The 19,854-nt window shown below is 33.1% G+C and overlaps 1 protein-coding gene across 1 annotated transcript in view; it reads right to left on the bottom strand.

Annotated features, from left to right (window-relative positions):
* Positions 1 to 19,854, bottom strand: part of Malrd1 (MAM and LDL receptor class A domain containing 1) — a 656,113-nt gene that overhangs the window by 349,206 nt on the left and 287,053 nt on the right. Inside the window, exons 25-26 of the mRNA XM_077802928.1 lie at positions 15,315 to 15,562; positions 11,574 to 11,865 (exon numbers count right to left, since the gene is read on the bottom strand). Coding sequence (XP_077659054.1) covers positions 11,574 to 11,865; positions 15,315 to 15,562 — 540 coding nt within the window. The remainder of the gene's footprint in view (positions 1 to 11,573; positions 11,866 to 15,314; positions 15,563 to 19,854) is intronic.

Below are 19,854 nucleotides of genomic sequence, written 5' to 3'. Positions count from 1 at the left end.
ACCATCAGGATATATGCTGAAGAAATGCACTACTGAAAGCAGATTGGATTTGATAACTAAGCAATCAAACAGAACAAAGAAAATAAGTGGTACAGAAACATATGGTGACAAACAAAGGGAGATTTTGTCTTAGCTGTTTAATCACTTAGAATCCAAGCATCCCTGTTTTGACCTGGTTGCAGATTCTTGAGGAACAACTCTTTAGTGAGAGTGAACACATGTGAGATATACTATCTGATACCAATGCTTTATGCACTTAACATGTTGAGTAATAAAAAAGTGGGACTTCCCTTCTTGTAAATTTTATGGACTTGTATTCTGAAAACATACTGCTTATAGCATTTAGAAATCCTTAAACATTTAAAACACACACACACACACACCCCTCACACATACACAAAAACTTGTTTATGCAGAGATGAGACTAAAACCTGTACATGGAACCTGCCAAGGTTGATGGGGTTTGGGACATGGTATCATAGAATATGCCATTTTGTTATTCCAGAAAAGTGAAGAAGCAGGAAGGTCACTATGGCTTTCTTCCAACCTTTCTCCCCTACAGCAGGTCATATGGCCCATATTGAGAAGTGCCACCCTATACCCAGAGGAAAGGATCATCCTTATCTCTGTCGATACAGGGTCACAGAGAAGAATTCCAGTAAGAAGTCTTTACTAAGTTCCTCCTGCTTATTATTTGATGGCAATCGTACCTTTTGTCCTCCAGTCATTTTCTCCTGACTATGTATCGTACCTCAAGCCTACTAATAAAAATAAGCAAGTTTACTTGTATATTTGGGTCTTCATTTCTGAAGTCCCATGTCAACATAAAACATATATTAAAGTTTTAATTTATTTGAAATAGGTGATAGTATGAATATAAATTGAAATCTGAGCCATATATTCTGGCAAAATTATACAATATAATTTTTAAAATATAAAAATGCTAACACTAACACAGTGTTTCTCAAGTATTTCATCTGTGTCACATGCAAACACACATATGTATGTAACTGTTTTACTACATTAAATAGTTGGGACTGTTTGTAGGAAGCAGCAAGCCTGGAAGCTCTGGATCTCCCATTGCAGTAAACCCAATGTTCTTATCATCCGCCACTCAAATTAATATGTTGAAACCCTAATATCTATGTAATGGTATTTGAAGATATGTCATAAGGGTAGAACTTCATGAATGGGATTTGTTCTACTATAGGGAGACAACAGAGAGATAGGTAGTCTCTTTCTGAAATTTGAAGACACAGTAAGAAGATAATTGTCTATAAACTAAGAAGAGCAACTTCACCAAGGACCTGAACCTGTTGGCATCTTCTTCTCAGTCTTCCAATCCCAGAACTGTGAAAATACTTATGTGTTGTATAGGCCATCTGCTTCATTATATAGAAATCTGAGCTAAAACATCGACTCTCCTCCCTGCTAGCTTGAGAGTTGAGGGGGTCCATGGCTCAGCGTATCAACCTGTCCACAAACCAACCTGGAGGACAAGTTAGTAAGCTTCAGTACAGGGTAAGAAATACTTCTTGTGTAAATAAGGACATTTTACAATGATAAAATGCCCTTTAATCCAAAAAACACAACAATCCTAAGTGCTTATATGTATGTTACAGTTTGGGTCTGAAATGTCCTACATCAAGGTTTACGATTAAAGCCTAGGACCCAGTGTGACACTGTTGGGAGGAAGCAAAAATCTTTTAGAGGTGGGGCCTTGTAGGAGACCTTCTGGTCATTGGGGGCATGTCCTGGAATGGGATAACAAGACCCAACTCCTTTCTCTTTCTTCCTCTTGCTTACTAGCCATGAGGTGAGTGGTTTTGCTTTACCATGTGATCCTACCATAATGTCTGGCCTTATCAGGGGCCAATGGGTAGGACTAAAACCTCTAAAACTGTAAGCCAAAATAAGCCTTTTCTATTTTTAAGTTAATTATCTCAGGTATTTGTTAAAATAATGAAAAGCTGACTAACAGCATGTCCTGAAGAAAACTGAAATTGTTAGAAGAAATAGACAAATCTTCAATTTTATTTGGAATTATTGGTATAACGAGTGTAAGGATATAGAAGACTTGAACTCGTCATCAAGCAAGGTAACCTAGGTGGCATGTATAGGATGCTACAACAAAGGAGCAGAATACCTACTACTTTCAAGAACATGTGCAGACAGTAGAATGAATCAGACATAACTTTCCTAAGTTCATATATGAATACATGACCAGTGTAACTCCACATCATGTACAAAACACAGGAATGGGAAATTATACTCCATGTATGCATGATATGATAAATACATTCTACTGTCATGTATAACTAAAAAGAACAAATTAAAAACAAAAAAGAACACGTGGAACAGCCATCCAGGTGGAACTTATCAGGGCCATAAGACAAGTTTGAACAAATTTAAAAGAACTAAAATCATAAAAACAGAATCAAATTGGAAATCAGTAATATACAGACATCTGGAAAATTTCCCAAATATTTGAAACCCAAAAGGAGAAAGAAGAAAAAAAATTACAGATAAGAGAGAACAGTGAAATTCAAAGCAAAGGGTTTAAAAGATTAGTGAAACTAAAAGCTGTTTCTTTGAAAGTATCAATCAAATTGATGAAACTCCATTTATACTGAGGAAAAAATTAGTGAAAATAAGAAACACATCCAAAATAAGAAACAAAAGACAGGATATGACTATATGCTTTATGAATTTTAAAGGGATAATAAAAGACTATTGTGAACATGTTCATAACACACACATTAACTTGACAATTTTGGTGGAATGCATACATTTTTTTCAAACAAATTCCCAAATCTAATTCAAGAAGAAACAAACTAGGAATAGATTTTACATATATAAAATAAATGTAATACATAGTTACTAACTTTTCCACAAAGAAAACTCAAGGGAAGAGTGTAGCTGGTGAATTCTACCATTCATTCTACCATTCAAAGAACATCACTATATTCTTCTGTAAATGAGAGAAAGAGGGAGAAATTTTACATGCCTTTTATGGAGTCAATATTACTCAAATACCAAAAGTTGTAAAAAGACATTGCAAGAAAAGAAACTAGGCCAATATTCCTCATGAACAAAGGCATAAAATTCTATGCTAAATTGGCAAATAAATTTGGTGGTATAAAAGATATAATCCTTTCAGCCAGGCAGAGTAGCACAAGCCTGTAATCCCAGCAACTTGGTGAGGCTGAGGCAGGAAGATGGTATGTTCAAAGCCAGCCTCAGCAGCTTAGTGAGGCCCTAAGCAACATAGATTCTGTCTCAAAATAAAAAAATAAATAAATAAAAAGGGCTGGGGATGTGGCTCAGTGGATAAGTGCTGTGAGTTCAATCTGTGTTCTTAAATTAATCAATTAAATTAAATTAAAAATAATAGATATATTTAATGACCATGCTCATGTGAAATGCAAAAAGTTTGCCTGAATGTCAATTAATAAAAATAAACATAGGGGCTGGGGATGTGGCTCAAGCGGTAGAGCGCTCGCCTGGCATGCGTGCGGCCCGGGTTCGATCCTCAGCACCACATACCAGCGGGGATGTTGTGTCCGCCGAGAACTAAAAAATTGGTATTAGGAATTCTCTCTCTCTCTCTCTCTCTCTCTCCTCTCTCACTCTCTCTTTAAAAAAAAAAAAGAAAAGAAAAGAAAAAAAATAAACATAGGGCTGGGGTTGTAGCTCAGTGGTAGAGTGCTTGCCTGGCATGTGTGAGGCCCTGAGTTCAATCCTCAGAAAATAAATAAATAAAAATAAAGGTACTGTGTCCATCTAAAACTAAAAAAAATTTTTAAAAAAATAGACATAAAACCCAATAAAGGGTATACACGAGGGTTTTTAATAGATAAAAAGATAAAAAAATAAAAAATAGCATTTGTCATGTCAAATATCTGAAACATTAGATGAAGAGATAGACATCTTCTAAGGATGGACCTTGAGTTCTTCCAACTAGAACAACATGATTGCAGATAAGTATTTATTCCATAGCTATAGAAATATTATTTGAATCTGGAAAATATCTGTTGAATGAAATGATATCAAATGAAGAGGGTTTGGAATGGACAATCAAGCAAATATATTTTAACCAATAGAATTCATTTCATCATCATAATCATCATCAAAAATGCATCTATCTGATAAATTATAATGAACAAATGTTTTATCCTCAATGAAGCATTGGGAAATTCAAAATTAATTCCCTCCTTCATTAACACAAGAGCTATTATTTGAAGATTAATATGGTTCTAGGTCAAGATGCAAAGGCAGCTTTTTATACTGCCTTTGCATAAAATATCATGTTTGACCACTGGGAATTTCAAGTTCAGACTGAAAAATCCATATGCATTTAAAAACCTAAATAAATAATATTTTCTGATAAAGTATCTAGTGGTGTCAGGAATAGAGCATAGCAACTAATCCAATTAAGCTTTAAAATTTTTATGACATTAATTTCAGCATGGAATTACTGATAATCCCTAGGGTGAAAAAAATGGGAAAATTGTGAATTTAAAGTTTGGGGGTTTTAATATTGGCAATTATCAATGGAGTTATAGAGGAAAGCAGGCTTACTTGCATACAATATTTTAAAATATACTCCAAAAAATCATATCTCAGTATTTGTCAACTTTAAGTTATGCTGGCAATGCAAACAGAATACTCAGAAATAATGATATACTATTCTTGGGATTGCCACATTTTATGCCTGATTTTTTTCTTTGGACATATGTTCACTGTAACAAGCTTGTTCTTAATTCATCAATGGTTCTTAATCTATTCCTAGAAATATTGAATATATGTCAATGGAAAATACTATCAAATCTTGAACTAAAGTAATTTGTTTTTCTCTTAAAATGATTATTGATTGTGCATCCTCCTAGTAGCAAACTTGACCATGAGGTTTGTGAAATGTGAAGGGCTGCCTCGGAGAAGGAGTTAACAGAATATTGACTGCATACACCATGAATGGAAGATCATGTGTACATAATGCATATGTACCTACATGTGTGCACATATGCTTAACATATTGTTTTAATGCTACCTCAGATCACTTAAGAAATATATTAAAGCATGTAATTGCCTTAAAACTTTGCACAGAGATTCAGAAAATATACTAATTATAGGCTAGGCACAGCCTCCAAAAGAAGCCAATAGTAATGGACTACTGGGCTTTGTACCACTCACTGAATCTTTAATGTGAACTTTTGTCATGAAGAATATTACATTAAAGTTTTAATTTGTTTGAAATGGGTTATCTTATGTTTATAAATTAAAATCTGAGTCATATATTCTGGCAAGATTATACAATATAATTTCTATCATATAAAAATGCTCTCTGTACTACAAGACAATGAATTTCTACATCAGTACGTTATTGTACTATTCATGCAATCTAAATTACTAAGACATTTAAAAATAGTAGTGTGTTTATATGTGCAGCCTAAATGGTTGAAAACATTTTAAAAGTAGCTAGAGCATGCACATATTTAAATGAACTTTATTTGGAAAGGCAATAAAGATGACAACATTAAACTCCTTTCATAAATAGCTGTTTAAGCAATTTCCTAGTACAAACAATAATTTATGCTAAGTGAACAGTAAAGAATGGATTTCATTCAGTTTAATTGCTTGTGCCCTATCTAAGATGAGGAAGAAACAGGTTAGTTACAAATTGTTCTGAATTGATGAATGTATGCTCTTGTATGTTCAGTATAAATCTAACCAACAGAAAATTCCAATTTGTCAATTTCCATCTGACCTATATTTTCACTCTGAAGTCTGAGTCACAGCCAGGAAACCATATAAAAACTGCCACTGCAGCATCTGATGAAGGTCCCCTGCATTGTCCCTCCGCTGCATTTTCAGAGCATCACTGTCTACCAATTATATTTGCAAAGGAACTTGAAATTTATCTTGGACAATATATTGCATAAAAAGTACTCTAGTGAATTTTGGGTGATGCAAACATATTTTTCCAATATAAATGTAAGCCCAAAAGATAAAAGACAAACAGGGTAAAGTAAGATATGGGCAGGCTTGTTATGAAGCTTGGATATTAAAAATTGAGATGTTTCACTGAGAAAACATTAATTTGGCAAATACTATAGAGTGTGTCTGTATACATAAAGATGAATTTCTGTCTTTTTCCCTACCCATATTGTACACAAACAAGTTGTCAACATCTGCAAATCTCAGTACTCTTTTACATGGGTTTCCAGGTTTACACTTGAAGCCACTCTAAATCGCCTTTGTCTCCTTCATCCATCAGTGGCTGTCATGTTGGTCTACCTGTGGCTTTTTATGTGACTGCTCATTCTTCTCTCTCTTTTATTATGAATAATAAATTATACCACCTCATCTAGAAAACAAGCATTTGGGGACTTTTGTGTGAGCAATTTCTTTGAAGGGAACAGGAAGGGCAAAGAAGATCTGAACATTTGCTCTGAGTAATAAATAGGAAGCAAGGAAAGAAGCATGGCAGAGACAGTATATGCCTTTAAGAAATTTTAACTTGTGCAGTTTAATTTCATAGTCTCTCTAGAAGGAAAAAAGGAGAGGCAGGGGGAAAAAGGAATCAATATAGAATATTACCATACTCCAAGCTTTGGTCAAGACATGCTATTTATTATCTTGATTATTTTCCAAATCACTCAAATAGAATCTAATAGTCCCGTGGATAGAGAGGATAAGAATTATAGAATTAGATCAGGTGACATCACACAGCTAGTTAGCAAAGTTGAGATCCAAGTTCATGTGTTGATATCTCAAAACTCTGCACTAAAAATCACATACAGGGTTTAGCTGGATTATTGAGCCATGTACAATCAGGACTCTGAATTGCTATGCCAGCTTTCTCATCAGTAAGCAACAGACTTTAAAATGCTGCCAAATATTTCAGGGAAATAAGTGACCTGAAAGAGAAGCTAATCCATTCAGTCCCCATTGATTTGTATACATGTTTTTTTCTTTTAAGCAAAATTTGATTGCCATGTTATATCCCCAAATAGAATTATTGTATAACTCCTATTTGGAAGTAGCTGTGGTCATTCAACACGAATGCATACACATATATAAAACTTGACCTTGCCCTCATCATACTTAAAGTTTATTAAACATCTGTAGATAAACAGAAAATAAAGCAGTAATTGAATTTGCATGTGAACATTTAGAAGAGGAATGCTAATTGTCTTTCTCTTATTAAAATTCACTGAATAATTATTATCACCCTCGGTCATTTAGCAATTAAGAAAATTGCCATCGAAATAAGCTCTTAAATATGACTTCTAGGGACTCGATAATAATTTAATATTACTTTTGCTAATAGCCCTGGGTCTATTTTGATTAATTAGAATCACCTATTCCAGATTCAATTAAGTTTCATCTTCCTAAATATATATGTTTTGCCTTTTCTTGTCTTGGCTATTTTAAGATCTCATTGAAAGAGTTGTTAGACTATGCACATGAATATAGATGAAAGGCCAAGTAAATAAGAATCATTTCCAAAGTTTAATGGATGTTGTCACTGCTTGTGGAAATAATGTCATATATTACTGTTCAATTTGGAAAAGATCCAAAACTTTAAGTAGTTTTACAGTAATGAGAGAATAAGAATCATTAGATATGTCAAATATATATATATTCTTTATTAGACATCAAACTAGAGACTTTTTCATAAATAATTATTGAATGAACTTGTTGTGATATAAAACTGTATGCTTGTGATCTTTGCAAAAAATAGTATTTTTTCCCAGAGAGAGATTTCCTTAATAAAATACAAATAATGGAACGTAGTGTTAAATGTGTATAGACACACACTAAATATTCACCAAATTAAGGTTTTTCTCAGTAGAACATCTCAATTTTTAATACCCAAACTTCATCTCAAGAATATTGATAAAGATGCCAAAATATGGGATAACAAAATGATATTAGTTTTATTAAATAAATGCCTACTATATATCAGACATTAGACTAGGCTAATCCAATGGGAAATTATATCTTTCAATGATATTCTCTCTGCTTTATAGATGAGGAAATTGTTTCAGGTATGATATGGAACACATAGCTAATAACTGGAGAATCCTAATGAATTCCTAATCCACTAGAGTGGGATGCTGGAGCTTTCACAGTAGACCTCCGGTACATTTTTTTGTAGTTCTATTTAAATAAGAATGTAACTTCAGTTCTTAGAAATTCACAAATTTCACCTCAGCTAAAGGAGTCCTATTGTCAAGGAAAAATCCCCAAATCCCCTGCTGATCCCCATGGGCAAACCTAACAACAAATGGCTAAGGAGCAACTGAAATGTGGTAGGTTCAAGTGGAAGTAGACTATGAATACATTATATACACTGAATTTAAAGACCAAATGAAAAAATAATAGTTTAGCATTTTCTTAGCTACCTGTCTCACACTGATTTTGTACTGAAATGATGGCATTTGGATAGATTAAAGAAAACATTAAAATCATTTTCACTTTTTAAAAATGGTCTACTAGAAAACATAAAATTGAATATGTGGCTTACATTTTTGATCCATATTATGCTTCCCTGATGTCTTTTAACTCTCTTTACTAACTTTCATGAAGATCAAAGAAAACAATTTGGCTTTTTTATTTGTTTAGGATACCAATATCCCAATACCACATAAAACAAACAAAAAAACAGAAAAGGACCAACCAACCAACCAACCAAATAACATATACGGTCTTTCCTTAAAACATCAGAGACTCCTAAAAAGCCCTCTGAACTCAATATAAAGGCATAGTTTTTCAAAATCATTTCACTATTGAAGATTTCACAAAGTGTACTATTTTACTCTTATCAACATATAAATGTTTACGTTTAATTTCTGAAGGCACTTAAAGGTACATTTAACATTTCATAGGAAAGTGAACTTCAATGAATGTGTATTTTTCACTTGAATGTAAGCAACAGAGATAGGTAGCTAAGAAAATACTAAACTATTTTACCTCAATTTTTAGAGTGCTCCAAGAATAGAAATAAAGGCATTCAGGTTTTCTTCAGGGAGTCTTTTACTACACCCATTCCTACCAATTTTAACACTTTATATAAATGAATATTTCTTTCCTACTTTTATATAATAAATATACAATATTAATATATTAGTAATATATTAACTTCTATATTCCATATTAATCCTTTCTTCTTTTTTACTTGTATGTGCACTTAACGTTTAATTTCTAAGACCAGTCAATATTCTAATACTCAAGGTAGTCCCCAGTTTAATCCATTTCCCTTGACTGTCTCAAGTGTTGAGTTGCACTGGACGCCTGCTTATGTGGAGCTATCACCTAAACTCTACCTCCACAGTCTGACACCACCTCTTCACTCCCTTGCCATCTGGTCTGCCCATAGGGACTCTACCACATTCTTCATCTATTCCTTATTTGCTCAGATTCAGCCACCACTTCCCTAAAAACTGGGCCGATCTTTTCCTCCTATGAGTTCCATATATGGTTCCAAAGTTCTGAGCATTCTGTAATTAGCCTAAAACTAGATACCAACACAACTTATTTTCTGTATTCTCCACATTCTCACAGAGGTTTCTCTTGGCACTTAATCATATCATACCCAATATTAGAGTTTGGGGGGGAGGTATTTTTCCTACTCCCAGTTGCCATGATGAATTCTTAAAGAAGATTCTTTCATTTTCTATTTATCAAAAATTTTGATCAAATACCACAAATACCATAAAGATCTGTAGCACTATTCATCAATGCCCTTAATTTGATAATTAATATATAACGGGTACAACTTCACAGATACATTTTTGTTTTCTTTCTGGAAGTCTTTTAAAATTACTTTTAGATTTTAGTTGGTTAAGATCTTAGTATCCCCAGCAGAATCCATTTATTCCTCTTGCATCACATTTAATAGCTGTTCATTAAGTGTACAAGTGGTTCAACAACAATAACAACAAAAGAAAAGTAAAAAGAAACTTTTGCTCCCTTACTACTTGGATGCTATGATGAGATAATTTTTATTATGATCACAAAGTTACTATTCCAAATACCAGAACTTTATAACCAGTGTAGCTGTGATGCAAACATCCTACCCTAAAAGAAGGCAAAGCTTTTTTCAAGGAAGATTAATCTGAGGAAGCTGAAACACATTTGCAATAAATCCACATGAATATACATAGGCCTCAACAGAGTGTTGAAATGTTTGCATGTTTTCATCCTCAAATGCTTGTATGTTTTCCTCTATGCTATTCCAAATCCTCAAATGCTTGTATGTTTTCCTCTATGCTATCAAGTGAAGAGCCTATTTAATCATCAAATAGGAAACATATATAAACTTCCTTTTAACCATGTTAAAATATTCCTTTTGCAATGAACAGAGAAGTAAAGACAGAAATTGCAATGTTCCTCATTCCACTTGCCATGTTACAAGACAAAGCAAATAAACAAGCTTATTCCTAATAAGCTTTATTATTTCTTAGTCCTTTCAACTACAAAAGACACAATTTAGAAACCAATGGAAGTGCCCTTTGTTTTCTACACTAAACTCATGGTTTACATATTAATATCTGTCCCATTATCAATTGATGGAATTTGCTCTTTTGTCATTTAAATAATATATTTTCATCTCTTACCTCTAATATATCATACGAATTAATGGCACTTGATATTTTCACTTCTTACAATGTAGTCACTGCATGTATTATATCGAATGTCTGCCAACTCAACATTTTACTATAATTCTTAAGATAAATTACCAAAAAATATTTTAGGTTAAAAGGACATATGGACATATTCAATCATCTACACTATTGCAATGTATAAATTCAACCACTCAAGTTGACATTCTCATGGGTCTGCAAAGAATAAGGCATATAGAGACAGCCCCTGATTTATAATGGTCCAAGGAAAATTCTTCAACATCATGATGGCAAGAAAGCAATCCGCATTTAGTGGAAGCCATAGTTAGAATTTCAAATTGTGAGCTTTTCATGGCCGCCCACTTTAGGATATGATACTCTCCCTGGGCCTCAGCAATGAACTACAGATCCCAGTCAGTGATGCAATCATGCAGGTAAGCAACTGATGCTCTACAGGGTACTGTGGTGCTGTGCTATGATGTGCTCTGGGTTAGGTGTATTAAATGACCTTTGCATTTATAATATTTTCAACTAAATGATGGGTTTCTCAGGATGTAACCTCACCACAAGTTGAGGCAAAACTGAGTATAACCACAATAATGTCATTAAAATGGACTAACTCTGCTCTTGGTTTTCTTAGATTTTGTTAAAAGTGAATGGAACTTTGTGTAAGATTGAATTTTTTAATCAAACTGAAAATAGAGGAGTCATATTAATCTAGAAAAAAGCTGATGAAGCTGAGAACTCATGAACTAGTAAGTATAACAAAGGTTTAATGAAAATTCAGAAGACATTTTTATGAGTAAAAGCTTGAAAAATATTTTTTAGGTTCAAAAAATAGTTTTTTTTTTCTTTTTGAAACAGTGAATTAATCACTGCTTTGTACTTTCTTCCCACCATCTACCCTGCAAAAACAAGCAGCAAACTCAAAATAAAACATACCCGTTGGAAGAGGTACAGGCAGTTCCTCTCTCATGGAGGAATGAGATGATATACAGCTCTCTGTAAGCACTATGTCATCAAGTGCAATACTGCCATGGTGACCTTTGCCGACTCTACCTTCAAATTTGATTTGGAAGTCCTCATCACCAAACAGTGATAATTGTTGTTTCCGCCAGAAATTGCCTTGTTCTGCAGTGAGATTAAGTAGGACTTTCGTTTGGTTTGAGACTGATACTTGGATCAAGGTGAGGGCCCCAATGCCAGTTCCATACATGTGGTAATAAAAACTGATCTGTAACCAAGAATAGGAATATTATTTTAGTAATACAATGAATTACACTTTATGTTTATTTAATAATTCTCATTTATTAACATATCTGGGAGCAGAATTAGATTAGTATATTCCATTGTTCTATATGTACTGTAAAGCTGAGTTATAATTCTTGAATTAGGCAATTCTTGAATTACACATTATGATATACAGCAGTTTACTAGAATAGTAAGGACTGCATAGAAACTTATAAAAAATGAACTGAGTTTACTTTGTAAATGTGAGATTCATTGAGATTATGGTTTCAGTGTGTCCTGCAAAATTTCTGTGTTGGGGATTTAATTCCCAACAGAATGGTGCCCAGAAGGGACCTTGAAGAGGTGATTAGGCTCTGCCTCTGTGAATAGATTAAGGCCATTATTGTGAGAGTGGGTTCATTATCAAGAGAGTGAGTTAAATCACTTTCTTAAAAATCATAGAATACTCTCTTATTTCATCACATACTTGTGAAAACATATTTTCAGTTTTACAAGATCCTCAGGGCTCCTCTTTATATAGCAAAACCACCAGAACAGCAATTATCCAAATTTTACTTGAAAATGCTAGAAGCAGGCCTTAGAAGAGCAGCCTTGGGAGTTTTCCCCAGAGTGAAAATTAATAGAAGTATTTTGGAAGATTAACATTTCAATGTGTCAAAGAAGTGTTATACTAGATTTTTAGTCATTGTTTTACACCAGAAGAAATTCAGGGAAAATTCTGGGAAAAAAAAAGAACAGAACAGATTAGGAACAACAAAAATTCAGAACTGCTTAAAGCTCTTGTCTTATCATGGAGTGAATGAGAGAAAACAGTTGTGGTATAATCTTCATAGAGGAAAAAAGACACTGAAAAACTCACAGTCTCATGCATCAATTCATACTCTAGAGAAAGAGAAAATGAATGTTTAAAAGGTAAAGAATCAAGGAATATATGCAGTGCATTAGTGCAAAAAGCCTTAGACCAAAAAGAGGTACCCTGTGTAAAGTGACTACTTGAATTTCCTAGCTGATGAATTCTTAAAGTATTCTTCTATGATACAAAAATATTTCTTTGATTAACTCCCAACATGAACTGTATGGCTGTTTGTATTGGGACTGATGCAACCTGGATGGAATTATTGATTTGAGTAATCAATAAAAAAGGCCTCAGGCCAACTTTATGGGCAGCATCAACAGAGACTGATCAGGCCCAGCTGAATGGTGTACTTCCCAGTGGAATCCATCCAGCCAAAGACATGGGTTGGCCAGGTTTCTGCTTACCATCTGTATTTGTCCCACAAATACAAGCCATATGTTTTGTGTCTTGGTCAATCCTTCTCTATCTGAAGGTCATTTTATGAATGATATCATCAGATTTATGTGCAAACACACACACTCAATTTCCATTTTTAGGGAGCACACTTGATGTCAAGATGACCTAATCTCAGGGCAATGAGAGGGAATGAAAATTTGCTATTAATTCTTCAAAGGAGATTTTTTTTTTAAAACTGGAAATTCTTATTCTTCAGAGATTTGATTTCTTTCCTCATCAATCTCTGTGTGCCTGCCTCCCATCCACCAAAAGAATAAAAAACCATTCAATTTTTTTTGCTTAAAAGTTTTCCAGAGGGTGAAAGGACAGAGATGATCCTTCTGTAAATTTGTGAAGTCACTACTTACCTGCTACACATTTTTATGATATGAAAGAACCAATAACTCTTAGTGCGACCTTTCCTTACCTCTCTGTATTCAATCCTTATCATAAATATTCACAAAATGAAACATTAATTATTAATTTTTTGACTTTTCTTCTCCATATACTTCATTATTCTCATATAGATGCTTAAAATAGTGGGGAATATAGTCCTGGGACCAAGGGGAGATAGGGATGAATGAAAGTCTCAGCTACTACAGTATGAGAAAAAAAATTTTGAACATTTTCAGTGGAAGTATCTAATAGAAAAGCTTAGAAGTCAAATGAAATTGGGTTTATGTACATATATCATGTTTCATATTTAATTTTCCAAGACTAAATAGAATTTGCAATTTTCTATTGATATATAGAGCCAGATATAGCATAGATTCAATGTATATCAAATATAGTGTGCCTGGGTTTTATTTCTGAGAAAGTATCCACTCATTTGTAAGACAGCAAAATCATGAAACTATGTTTGATTAAAACTCAATTTAAGAATTGAGTTAAGAATTTAATATTATTCTGTGACTTGTTACTTCTATTCTAGACTGCTGACCCAATTATTTTTCTAAAACTCTCATCTGTTTACATCACTTTTATTATAGAAAATCCTCAGTCTGAGAGATGAGGTTGCTCTGTGGGGGTTAAACCAAGAAACCGTATCATGATTAGACAGAAAAACTATGATAAACTAAAGTTTCACATGTGTGAAGACTCTATCTGATAGAATGTTGAAGACTGGTCACTAAGTGTTTTTGTACTATGGACACAGGTACATCAGAAGATTAGATCTTGACAATAATAAAGTTTTAAGTCCTGTAAGTGTCTCCTAGCCTGACTGGGTCAGCAAACAAACAAACTTGCTGGATATAGTTGTTTTTTTTAATTTTATTTTCAGTGTTCAAACATTAAGGAATGCCATAATCAGAGAATCTGTGATCAGATCTTATGGAAAGTGTTTCTCATCATAAATATAAATAAATGACACATTTGTTCATGCACTTGTTTCTCATAAGCAAGTTTCCTGTAAAGTCATCTCTGAGTGCTTGGTTTATATTATACATGAAGGTAAATTTAGTTCCTAACCTAGCTGACTCAAATAATTTATTGAGTATAAACAAACAACTCAGCAAACATGAGAGGAATGTGGAAAACTCTGCAAATATGTAGTAATTGTATGAGGCTTTTTGGTCTACAGAATCATAAAATTGAATTTAGATTTTTAAAACTTCACAGACGTATTCTTCAAATTTCACAAGCTAAGGACTATGTCACATTTCCTGCTTCCCTACAGAAATTCTTTATGAAGGAACAAGTTCACTCTTTCCTTTTCCATGAAATCTCCTTCAAATCTTTTATTGTGGTTTTAATCATCTTTAATATTAATTCTTAGACATATTTAATTATATCCTGCATATTATTTCATTTTTTGTGGTAAAATTCTCATAGTTCCAATAAGCACTAAATTCTCCAAAGGGAAGGAACTGGCATTTTACATTTTTTGTGTTATCTATCCTCATGAATGATAAACCATGGAATTTTCTACTGGTTTCCAAAATTCCAATATCCATGGAATTTATCCATAGGAATAAAATTTCTAACAATCCTTCCCTTTCATGCTTTCTTCTTTTTTCTTTACTTCACATATACCATCTGAACAACTTCAAACTCATATTTGGTCTGACCCCTGCATTCTATTTGCAGTATTTGATTTTATGAACAGTCTTGCACAATAATTGGGACTTTTCCTTCCATACCTTGCAGTTTTTGCTTTTCTTACTTATAACTGGGCTTGATAGTCTGGCTGTCCTCATGGGTTGCTGTGGAAAATAGCTCTTTATAAAGATGTAATGGCCAGATGAATTGCCTAAGGTGTGGTCCACAGCCGGTTCTGTGCTTGTAGGTGGGATGCTGCTAGGTTTTAGATTCCAGTCACAGTCCTCATCCTGATCCTGCTCCCAGGCACAGAGGTCAAATTCAAAATCACAGTGCCCACTAAAAGTACCTGGAAAACATTTTCAAATTTATGTTAGAAAAGAATGGAAATCCACTGTCTTTCAAGTTTGTGTTTCAGAAATACAGTGATATTACTATATCATGCAGTATTCCAAACCTTACAATGCTATCCTGATGGCAGCATTTAAATAGAGCATGTTAGTTTGTTTATACAGCTATTTGCATGGCGACGTAAGTTCATTTCTCCACAAATCTAGTCCCAATCTCAAAACTTGAGAAAAGACTTTAGCATCACATACACTATGTCTTCTGAACACCCATTTATTCAATGTAATTTATTACTTCTCTTTTCTCATCTTTGCTTCCAAGGTCTTGGTAGTGAATTTAGAAAATTTATTCTTCCTCAAGAGTTTAGTTTGGGAAATATTGCCTGCCACAAAAGCTACCATGAATCACAATTTTTTAAGAATTTAATCTCTTTAGATATGAGAAAATTATGAAATGAAAAAGGTACAAAAGATGTAATAATTTGAATTAATTTATTGTAGTAAGTTGCAGAAATTAAATGTTAAGTTACATTGAATACCAAACTATTTCCCAGGTGTTTTTTTTAAAGTTTGTTTTTTTCTTACATTTTCTGCATATGAGAAATTACACAGACATCTCTTTATAATGCTAAAGTTAGCTATAAGGCTATCAATTTTAGTGTAGTTGTTATAAAATGGAGCATTTTGGTATAAAAGGTCATTTCTTATGGTGTGTTTGGGACACTTTCCGTCATCCTTATGTTTAAGTAAATAGTATGATCCTGAATAAAACCAGTGAGTGAATGATTTGATAAGTAGTAAAATATTCTGTTTAGAATTACTTGAAAAAGTAATTCTTTATTAATTTATGCTTGAATATTACAACTAAAAATGAAAATCTCTAAAATTATAGTTATATGTGAGATGGGATCCAAAACTAAATGTACTTAAGGAGAACTTACTGTAGCTTGTCAAAATGTATCCAGATGGTGATTTTTCAAAGAAAGGTCATTTGAACAATTGTTCAAATTCTTTAAAGTAATTTTATATAAATGAGCATAAAACTTATTTGTCACCAACACACTAAAGAGCCAATTCTCTAACACACTGTCCAAAGGAAAATAGAATCCATAACAATTTCTGGACAAAAATCTACTTAATTCTATTACACAGGGCCTTAAGAATTTCAAAATTCTGTTGTGCTTACCAGTAAAATAGTGGTTTTTCTTTATAAATATATTTTTACAGTTATAAAAATAAAAAATTGTTTAAAAACAAAATAAACTTCATATTCTTTATAGTTAATAAGTTGGAAAATATGAAATGTATGTTGTATAATTGTTTCTATGCCATTTTACATATATAAAATGAAACTGAAAATTTCTGTAATTTGTAAAATTGTTTCTAGGTATGTTATAGTATATAAAATTACAGCTAATTATATCTCATCTCCTACTAAGAAACGTGCCCAACAATGAAAATGGGTTTAAAATGATCATTTTTAGATTAAAAGTAATAAATTTAAAAAAACACCAGGATAAATATTCTTTTTAAAATGGTTTAATTTAGCAGTCAGACTAATACTAATTTCTTATGTTTTTTAAGGATAGAAGATATTTTTCTATCAAGTTTTTATCACTAAATCAACAAGATGGCCTTTTTATCCAATTGCTGAATTAGTTTTAAAATTACATTTCAGATTCATTTTTATAATTTATTCTTTATATAATAGACTAAAATACTTTTAAATCTTTTAGATCAGAATATTCAAGTTCTCCTAAATATTCTTTCAGAGGACTAGGAAGGAAATCTCACTAAAATAATAGTAACCCTAAGTCTGCATCTAGTTTAGAATCTGAACTGTAGTCTTGATTAAGAATTTTATCAGGGCTGGGGTTGTGGCTCAGTGGTAGAGTATTGCCCAGCACTTGTGAGTACCTAGGTTTGATCCACATAAAAATGAAATTAATTAGATAAATGTATTTTTAAAAAGAATAATATCATGAAGTAACTCATTGTCCTTGTGTTAGAAAAATTGGCAACCCATAAGGATCTGATTACCATATAGACCAATACTTAGAGAAGCCATTTGTACAACATGTAGCTGCAGAAAACAAGATTTCTTTAAAAAAATCATAAAAACTCTGCTATGTGAACCTCTCTCTATAACGTAAATCACATCTTTATTTTGATTTTTACTATATTTTTGAAGATAGGTTTCCTTAGAAAATTTAATTCTGACATACAGGTTGGGAAAATAGAACAAACAATTGTAAGTTGTTTGAATTTCACATCACTGTGGTAAGAGGGAACACCTTTAATTTCATGTTTCATTATTTCCCACAGGTGCCAGGTGAGAAAAGCTGCAAACATTTCTGTGAGCAGATGTCAATTCTTGGCATTTCATGGTGCAATTAAGGCCAATGCCAGACAGGTGTGCCATAAGGAAGGAAGAAAATTATCACCTTTGTCTACAGCCATACCATTAATCAAACCAGTTTTCACCTTTCCACATGTTATAATGATCAATATCTTTCAAAGTATAAAATATATATTTCTTTTAAAAAGACATCATTTCAAAAGACCATAACCTTATAAGATCCTACAATCATATTTCTAAAATTAAGAGCTCACCATTCTATTCATTTATTTATCTGATATAAATTTGTAGATATTCTATAAATTAAATATATTAAGGAAAAGAGGTAACAGTCTAGAAAACGGGTAACTCGGTATTGAACATACTGTGTGCTACTTCTGAATATTCTCTTTATATTTGTCAATTCATTTAATCCGCACATTATTGTTTTCCTTCTTATTTTTGTTGTTGAGAAGGCTGAAGTTCTGAGATAAACTTTGCTTAATATTAATATTATATCATGAGTAGCAGAGCCGTATGGTGAAGAGTGATATGCCACAGTCCCTGGAATATCACAAGGTAGTCTGCTTGGTTTGAGTGAGGGTGAGAGTGAGGGTGGCAATATTGCAAATTTACAAAAACTACAGCAAAAGAAAGTACATAAGGGGCTGGGGATGTGGCTTAAGCAGTAGCACGCTCGCCTGGCATGCATGCGGTCCGGGTTCGATCCTCAGCACCACATACAAACAAAGATGTTGTGTCCGCCGAGAACTAAAAAATAAATATTAAAAAAAAAAAGAGAGTACATAAGACTCTGAGGTTGCGTTCTAAGCACATGTTTCCTGTGAGAGTGCCACGTGCCAACCAGAGCCATCTGCTTGGCTTGATTATTCTTGGGATAGAGTGATGTGATTATCATTTCTTGAATTGTTCGTCTGAATACTAATTTCCCATGAATGTCAGTTTGTCATTTAAAGAAAGAAGTTTTTGCAACCAAAGGAATGGGATAAATCCTATCAATTATGACCTTCTTTAGAATAATAAGAAGTAGTATCACATTAAGGGCTCTCAGAATTTTCACAATGTAGGAGCTATTTCTTCATACAAAAAGCATGATCCAAAATTATCTAAGGAAATATTTATTTACTTATTTATTTGTAGAATTTCTGGTAGAATAAGATACTAGAGAAGCAAAGGACAAGAATTTAAAATCCTGATAGTAAAACCACCTCTAAAAAAGCGTGATTATAGAAACTGGTTTCCAGTTCTCAGTGGGCAAGTTCCTAAAATTGAGGATTGATCAGTTTTCTAGGGCTGTTTAACAAACAGAAACTGGGTGATTTAAAACAGTAGAAATGTGTCATCTCACAGCTGTAGCAGGCTGAGAGACTACAGTCAGGGTGCTGACAGATCCTGCTCTGTCTGTCTAGGGCAAAATCTTTCCTTGTGACTTCCTTGCTGCTGTGGCACTAGGACTCTTGTGTCTTTGGCTTGGATCTCTATCACATAGCATTCCCCCTGTGCATCTTCCCATCCTCTTCCCTCAGGGTCTGTGTCCAAATGTAATGCTAGTCATTGGATTAGGACTCCTCTTAATCCAGTCTGATCTCTTTTTATATTGATTACATCTACTAAAACCCTGTTTCCAAAGAAGGTCACATTCTGAGGTTTTAGGTAGACATGAATTTTGGAAAAACACTGCACAGCCCAGGTACACATAAACTTGGGGGGTAGGATAGTATACAATCAGGTAGTGGAATGTTGCCTTTTAAAAAGGTAAATCTTGGATTTTTGAGATGTATATTTATATTCTAAAATAATTACTATTCGACATTTTTTCATTCCATCTTATGTGCTACATGCTGATCAAAATCACAAAAGAAATATTTAATAGGTAAATCAGTAGTGTATATATATATTTTTTTTCAAATATTTATTTTAATTTTTCATACAAAA

Source organism: Urocitellus parryii, chromosome 9, assembly GCF_045843805.1.
Source record: "Urocitellus parryii isolate mUroPar1 chromosome 9, mUroPar1.hap1, whole genome shotgun sequence".
NCBI classification, from domain to species: Eukaryota; Metazoa; Chordata; class Mammalia; order Rodentia; family Sciuridae; genus Urocitellus; species Urocitellus parryii.
Note: the sequence above shows the minus strand (reverse complement) of the source record. Positions and strands in the feature narration are given on the sequence as shown.